Source organism: Eleginops maclovinus, chromosome 19 (assembly GCF_036324505.1).
Source record: "Eleginops maclovinus isolate JMC-PN-2008 ecotype Puerto Natales chromosome 19, JC_Emac_rtc_rv5, whole genome shotgun sequence".
NCBI lineage: Eukaryota > Metazoa > Chordata > Actinopteri > Perciformes > Eleginopidae > Eleginops > Eleginops maclovinus.
The window spans coordinates 12,944,416-12,952,671 of NC_086367.1; the positions used below are offsets into that span (position 1 = coordinate 12,944,416).

The 8,256-nt window shown below is 39.7% G+C and overlaps 1 protein-coding gene across 1 annotated transcript; it reads right to left on the reverse strand.

The window, feature by feature from the left end:
* Positions 1–7: 7 nt before the first annotated feature.
* LOC134881389 (putative E3 ubiquitin-protein ligase UBR7) lies at positions 8–6,408 on the reverse strand. Its single transcript, XM_063908684.1, has 12 exons — positions 6,348–6,408; positions 4,009–4,218; positions 3,517–3,650; positions 3,357–3,417; positions 3,168–3,263; positions 3,005–3,058; positions 2,788–2,893; positions 2,547–2,680; positions 1,264–1,458; positions 953–1,109; positions 755–816; positions 8–585 (listed from the first exon to the last, which is right to left on the reverse strand). Exons 2-12 carry the CDS (start codon positions 4,123–4,125, stop codon positions 502–504), a joined length of 1,200 nt encoding a protein of 399 aa, XP_063764754.1. The 5' UTR covers positions 4,126–4,218; positions 6,348–6,408; the 3' UTR covers positions 8–501.
* Positions 6,409–8,256: the final 1,848 nt, after the last annotated feature.

Consider the following 8,256-nt stretch of genomic DNA (forward strand, 5'->3'; position numbering starts at 1 on the left):
GTTGTTTTGTGCACTAAAACATGTAACTTTATTCAAAACAATAATCCACATAAAACCGCAATATTTGTTTACATCACTTTTACAAACATGTTTTTTCGCCCCCAGAAAACATTGAAACACACTGGTATTAAACTGACATACTGAATAGGAGTGCACATGACATTACCATGTTCCCTCGATAGACCAACAACATAGCAAATACAATCTTTTTAAAGCATATCGTGCTGGAACAACATTTATTTTGTTCATCAATAATTCAAGTAACATTCATTATGAGCTTCAGAGTTAAGGCATTTTTTTAAATCAATGAAAACAATTGAACATGAAACTCACCTAAACTTTAACAGCAAGTCAGTACTCTTTGTTATTCAAGCTTTAGGATCACATTGGTTGCAGCAAGAATCCCCTTTATTCAACAAGGAGAAAGGATCATTTTCTAATCTTCACATTCATTCAAAGCACCGTATGAAGCAGGCATGTGATAGCAGCATGGCCTCCTTGTTACTGGTACTCTACATTGGTCCTTCGTCTCTTTCTAGCCCGCAGCTCCTCAAAGAACTGGTGAACAGCTTCGACCGTGACCGTCTGATAGTGACAGAGTGTTTCAGGTTTGAGAATTAGAGTATAAAAGCAGACAACACCAACATTTTGTAATATGAAACCAAGACATGCATGTGGGTCATAATTAAATCCAAACAATTGCTATGTTAAATGCTAATCCCGACTAGATTACAGTCAGACATTCATTCCTCACCTTTCCTTCTGCAACACACTGTTCTAAAAAGGCAGTGATCGAAGTTGTCAACTCGTTGAAACCTGAGGGAGGACCACATGATTAATTAGACTCAACCAATCACCTCTGCCATAAATTTCACTTTGCATGATTAATGAACATCCTCAGGAGGGAAAAATGACCTGGCATCTTCTCCCCCCCTTCCCTCCCTGCACTCACCGTAAATGACCTCCAGCTGCTGCACACGGTCCATCGAGTTAGTCAGTGCCATCAGCGGGTGCTGCCCAAACGGCTGGTCCATGCCTTTGTTCTCGTAGGCCAGAATAGTGTCGGACAGATCCATAAGGAACTGCACCTCGGCAGCCACATAGAGCTTCTGTGCAACACAAGGAAGGAAAAAAACATTCATTAATGAATGTCCATAGACACTGCTATGTGAAGCAGGATCACGTGTAGAGTCAACATGTGCAGAGGGGCTTGCTTGAGCCCTATGCAGAAGCCCACATTCTGGCCTCGTGTTTGTGGCCTACCTTGCAGCTCATGCAGGTGCAGAGCTTGGAGCGCCAGCTGTAGGGCCAGAACACTGCTCCCTGTCGCTGCCTCTCCAGCCCTTTGGCCTGCAGTTCCTTCAGCCTGCACACATCTGTTTTGGTCGTGGCTTTTGCATCGCTGCCTGTCATTTCCTCATGGCTCCGTTTGCAAGGGAAACTCCTGTTTGCCGCTTCCTAGGATACATATATTAACAGAGGATGGAGTGAGTTACTTTAAAAAAAGCTGTCTGCAGCAATGAATGATAAAAGCTTGACTTTGTGGAACATCTCCACACACACAGCGTAGCTCTGGGGAAGTCTCAAGGCGACTGACACAATGAGATGATTGGGTGATGAAAATTTCCAGTTTACAGTAAGCGGTCCTGTGAAGCCTGGCCAATGCTGTCTACAGAGCAGGAGAAGCAGTGCCTCATGGGTCATTTCCCCCTTAATTACCCAGAGAAGGGGGAAAGCAGGATAACTGGAACCTGCTCTATAATCTGCTCATTACCCTCCAGCCCCATCTTGTGGCTACAAAACACCAGCTGCCAAGGAGGAATATGCAGAGAACAAATACTGAACCTTTGGGGACTTCTTCTGAAAAAAAACCCTGCATTATACAGGGAAACTCCACAGAGTCACACTGACTGCTGAGAAGTCCTTCGACATTACTTAAAAATTAAAAGTATGGAACATTTTCCTAATGAGATATACTCCATACATACTCTAACATTTCAAGTGAATCTATAACTTTAGTAATTGTTCCTGGCTATACACTAACAATACTTACATGCTCGCGCAGAATCAACCCACATCTAACAGTTCAAAATAAGACATAGTTTATTATTCCCAAATTTTTCAAAATCTGTAAACTATCTGACAAATATATGGGACCAAAACCTGTTACAATCTACGATGAGCAGAATTGAGGGACTGATAAATCCAAACCATAAACTGCCACAGGGAAAGCTTATACATATTTTTACATGGAAATGTACAACGTGAAAGTGCCAGAAAAATAACCAAACATTATTGTTAAATAGAAATAAATCACATTTTATCATTAAATTGACCCCTGAAACTGTGACAAGCGACATGGACACTGGCATTAGTTAACTTATGTTTAACATCTCTAAAAGCAGCCATGTATAACTTAGTTTAAAGCTGGGGAAGCACCAGTATTTAGTTGGTTTTCTTTTTATCTGTTTTCAGTCTTAACAATGGAACCCCTTGATGCATACTCTGAAACAGAGCCAGAGGGTCTCATGAGCAAGGCTTCTCACCTCCTGTTTTGTTTGCTCAACACTGGCGGACAATTCCTCATCTCTGCTTGGACTGGTCTCTTCCTTTTCTGCTCCTTCCTCTACATCGACTTCTACCTCCTCTTCAGGCTGACTGACGCTGATCACAGGTGGTACTAAAGGGGAAACAACAATGGAAAATGTACTCTCTGTATGTTTGTGTTAAATGTTAGACATGTGGGTTTATTTTTGCTCTGAGAAGAAGCTCAGGATAATTAGATACCTGCAAAGTGAGCAGCGTACATCCACAGGGGGGGAAACTTGTTCATGCAGGTCTCGCATATCATCTCTTGCAGCTCGTCAGGATCCACTGCATTGCAGCCCAGGTGCTGTCAAAGATAAACAAAATGACTAGACAATGAGTGGAAGTCTTATAGCAATGTACATTTTATTAAAAAGATGCTCAGAAATGTTGTTTCAATAACACGACTCGTGCTCACCCTGCTATGAAGCCAATCCTCACAGATGACACACTGAATCATCTCATCAATGGACTATTGGGTAAATAAAAAAGGTGTTTTGTGAAACAGATAAATACACACTAGATTTCATTCCAGTAATCTGACTTACATTAGCTCTGAGATCAAAAAGAAAAAGGAGTACCTGATCGTCTGAGTCTGGGTATGGTCGGTCACACGTGCAGTAGCATCCGCTGAAGTTGTGATTGTATTGATTTCTGATGTTTTGCTCATCTTTGTCCTGTGAATATAAGACATTGGAACAACTTCAACAAATCAGAACCGAAATGGCACTGATTCAGTTTGAACATCTTAGTAAAATCAGAGGACTTACAGGAATTAGCTGGCACTTGAACTCCCCAAACTTGCTATTTCCACAGTCACAGCGGAAATTCCTAAAATAATTGTTTTTTTATTATTGAGAGGATAAAGCATTTTTTGTAAGCAGTTTACAAACACAACCAGACCTACATACACACACCTAAATAAATTACCTCTTGGTGTACAGTTCAAATATATCATGTCCATCGTGGCATTTATTGGCACAGGCCAGACAAACCCCAGCAGGCTCTGCAGCATTATGAGTGCAGGTGCTGCAGACAAACACAGCCTGTCTCTTTACGTAGCCCTGAAACAATAGCACAAAGAGGAATAAAAATACAGCAATCCACATAGTATTGATCCCATAGCCCATGTAATTTAGCACTTAAGTTATTGGAAATACTCTGATTGGAAATACTGCAAAGAGACAATGGGTGTTTTTTGTTTTTTTAAATAGTGTTTCTCTTGGATGCCCCTTGGAAAAAACAACCCATACGAGAAATTAGTATAACGTGAAAAAACAGTACGGTTTAATTGTCAGCCACATGGTCACAATGGACACACTGTAGGCCTACTGCATGTTAAACTGCAGTGCTTGTTGTCGCAAAAAGCGACGAGGCGACTGTAGGCGGATAAAGGCGACGGCTGCAGGGAGCTTTTCTTACCCTAGAATAGGAGCAGTTTTCTGGGTCGCTTCCAGCCAGCACAGCCAAAGCCTCCTCGAGCTCCCCCTCGCTGGCAATACTATCGACGATGCCTGGTTCTTCCTTATTTGCAGCCATTCTGGTAAAACTGGCCGAAGCAGACAAAGACGCACACGGGTCTGAGCTGCACACCAGTGTTGACAAATGGTTGTTCTGAGCTGGAGTTTGGGCCTAGACCACGTGGAGGAAGTTACGCAAGATACCGATCAACAATCAACAACAGCGCCGGGGCGACCAAAATGTATTAATTGTATCTCTACAATGCTTTACTTTTTAATAGTGTATGTTTTTTTCATATACGATTTTATCGAAATGTGTGTTCACGCAGTTCAATAGAGAAACACAAAGTATATGAAGATATGTAGCGTTAAACAGGACCTAAACATTTAGTAAAACTAAAATCAAGATGAGTGTTAGAATGTCATTTTATGTATTGTACCATAAGAATAAAACACTGAATTCAATATACACGTATTGATTAGATATAAAGACGTGCACAAAATGGTTGGTACCCTTCCGTTAAAGAAAGAAAACTCACAATGGTCACTGAAATAACTTGAAACTGACTAAAGTAATAATAAATAAAAATGTATTGAAAAATAACGAATGAAAATCAGACATTGCTTTTGAATTGTGGTTCAACAGAATCATTTAAAAAAACAAAATAATGAAACTGATCTGGACAAAAACTATGGTACCCTTAAGTTAATATTTTGTTGCACAACCTTTTGAGTGAATCACTGCAATCAAGCAATTTCTGTAACTCTCAATGAGACTTCTGCACCGGTTGACAGGCATATGCTCCAGTTATCTCAGGTTTGAAGGGTGCCTTCTCCAGACTGCATGTTTCAGCTCCTTCCACAATTCAATAGGGTTTGGATCAGGGCTCATAGAAGGCCACTTCAGAATAGTCCAACGTTTTGTTCTGAGCCATTCTTGGATGTTTTTTGCTGTGTGTTTTGGATCATTATCCTGTTGGAGGACCCATGACCTGCAACTAAGACCAAGTTTTCTGACACTGGGCATTTCACTCCAGAATGACTTGATAGTCTTGAGATTTCATGATACCCTGTGCCAGATGCAGCAAAGCAGCCCTAGAACATAATCGAGCCTCCTCCATGTTTCACAGTATAGTTTTCTTTTCTTTTTTGTATGCTACATTTTTGTGTCTGTAAACATAGTGATGATGTGACTTGGCAAACACTTATAGTTTTGTCTCATCTGTCCAAAGGACATTCTCCCAGAAGCTTTGTGGCTTGTCAACATGCATTGTGGCAAATTCCAGTCTCGCTTTTTTATGATTTGCTTTCAACAGTGGTGTCCTCCTCGGCCGTCTTCCATTAAGTCCACTTTAGCTCAAACAGCGGCAGATGGTGCGATCTGACACTGACGTACCTTGACCTTGGAGTTCACCTCTAATCTCCTTGGAAGTTGTTGGGGGTTCTTTGGTTACCATTCGTATTATCCGTCTCTTCAATTTGTCATCAATTTTCCTCCTGCGGCCACGTCCAGGGAGGTTGGCAACAGTCGTGTGGACCTTAAACTTCTGAATAATATGTGCAACTGTAGTCACAGGAACATCAAGCTACTTGGAAATGGTCTTATAGCCTTTACCTTTAACATGCTTGTCTATAATTGTCTTTCTAATATCCTGAGATAACTCTCTCCTTAGTTTTCTGTGCTCTATGTTCAGTGTGGTACACACCATGATACTAAACAGTAGCACAGTGATTGCTTTTCCCCCTTTAAATAGGCAGACTGACTGATTACAGGTCTGAAGACATCTGTGATGCTAATTACAGGACACACCTTAGTTTACCATGACCCTGTGGTCAAATTATTTTCAGTCTTTTCTAAGGGTACCATCATTTTTGTCCAGGCTAGTTTCATTATTTTGTTTTTTTAAATGCTTCTGTTGAACCACAATTCAAAAGCAATGTCTGATTTTCGTTCGTTATTTTTCAATACATTTTTATTTATTATTAGTTTTGTCAGTTTCAAGTTATTTCAGTGACCATTGTGGCATTTTCAATGTCTGTATGATATATTTTACATAAATAAAAACAAAATAACGAACGTTTTTCTACAATTTTGCTATAACTTTTAAACACAAAATAGTGATAAACCTGTCAAATGGCAAGGTGAACATTTTAAATACTTTTGTAACCAGTTATGAAAGGTTCATGTTACTCGACCTTATGTCATCATGACTACTGGTCATAACTTAACTAACACACACTAGAACCATCTCGCAAAATATTTAAAAACGTATTTATTATAAGTTTTAGTTTGTTACAGACCTGTCCTGGTGGAATACAGAGTAGGGAGAAGTATTGGATATGGTGTGTCCTAGACCCTCCAGTGATCTTAACAGCTCCTCTCTTGTTTCATTTTCTTTCCAGGAAGCTTTCGTGATATTCAAATCATTTCCTCTTGACAAATACACCTATGCAGAAAAATGATCTGCATGTACAAATACCTCATTCAGTCATAATATCAATAAAGTAGTGTCGTATAATTTTAAAGGGCAGGATACAGGAGGTGAAATGATAATATATAATTAAAAACAGATAATAACTGAATAACTACAGCCATTATACTGGTACATATTCCTATAGGCCTAATTATAATAACATCTTAACCCTTCTCTTGCGTTTGGTCATACCCCCTTCCCATACTATTTTTGGCTAAAATTGACCGGGGTGTTTTGCATAGTTATATTTCTGGAACCCTTTTTTTGGTGGTTGACATCTCATTTGAACAGTCAAAGCAAGTAGAATCAAGGGGTGGTATTGTATTGTTTCAACTACAGTATATGGTCCGGACCCACCGGTGGGCCCATCAAGTTCAGCATTCACTGCATTTACTTTGTGTGTGTGTGTGTGTGTGTGTGTGTGTGTGTGTGTGTGTGTGTGTGTGTGTGTGTGTGTGTGTGTGTGTGTGTGTGTGTGTGTGTGTGTGTGTGTGTGTGTGTGTGTGTGTGTGAAGATGTTTTCCATCCGCAGGATGAACATAATATACTCATACCCATTCATTTCTATGGCAGTCAATTCTGACCAAAAATATCATAGGTGTGTCACTGTTCAATAAATCACTCAAATGCACTGCAAGTGGTGATTATCAATTGTATATGTTCAGAGGCCTAGTGTGGAGGAATGCATAAGGTCTTGGGGCAATTGGATGTCACTCGGTCAGATTTGACCCGAAACACAGGAAAAGGGTTAAGTCGTTTTTTTGTTATGTCATGGGCGTTGTTGCTTTCTGTTTTGTTTTGGCAGTTAAACTTGAAGACAAACTTTTGTATTTTGCAGTGGTTTTCCAATGGGTGGCGCCACAGTGACATGTTTCTCTGTTGAGGTTATATGTGCGCGTTGCCGTCCCGAAAACAGTTGTTAGATGTTGGGGCTGATGGCATTATGCAAGCTGCAACGGGCCCACACATACAATACAGGTTATGAACGTATGCCAACTGCAGTTGGTTTGAGTAAAATTCACAAACCTGTTCACTAATCCCCTTTTTCTTTTAAACTTTTGAAAATGTGCATGTGGTTGATGTTGTCTGACTGTGAAGTGGCGCTCACAGGGAACACACAGAACTCTGACCGCATCCCGGATGCCTTTACAGGCTGTCGTGAACAGTTTAAAGAGATTGTATACTAAATGAGCAGGGACTAGCCTCATCATCATTAGACAGAGACTCAACAATGATCATTTAAAAAAAATGTGTTAAAAGAAACACCCCATATATACATGTATATTAACATCAATCACACTCATTATGGTCATTATCCTCTTTATTCACTGTTCAACAGAAGATGACTTTTGAGACATGAGTAGAATATTTGAGTCAATTGATCAATTACTCAACATGCAAAACCAAAAATACATGTTTTTTTTTTTTTCATGTTCATCAAAAATCCAGTCCATGATATCTCTGTCATATCTGTGCAAACAGTGGTGTAAAGTAACTAAACACATTTACTCTAGTGTACAGTAAGTACATTTTGTAAAGACTTGTACATAACTGAGTATTTCCATTTGTTGTATTTAATATCTTTATTTACTTTGCTATTAGGATTAGGATTAATCATGTGAAATATAAACAACACTTAAATAAGATTTTAGTTACACCTAGAGTAAAATCCACAAGCTACCCTGCAGTATAAAACGTCAAATAAAATTAGCTGCACCGTTACCAGATTTGATGAG

Excerpts from the sequence above, each read along its gene's own strand:
- LOC134881389 (XM_063908684.1), bottom strand. The coding sequence starts at position 4,125 with ATGGCTGCAAATAAGGAAGAACCAGGCATCGTCGATAGTATTGCCAGC. Across the intron at positions 2,681-2,787 it reads GTACGCTGCTCACTTTGCAG|TACCACCTGTGATCAGCGTC; the intron begins GTATCTAATTAT and ends TTTCCCCTTTAG. Across the intron at positions 817-952 it reads GCAGCTGGAGGTCATTTACG|GTTTCAACGAGTTGACAACT; the intron begins GTGAGTGCAGGG and ends GTCCTCCCTCAG.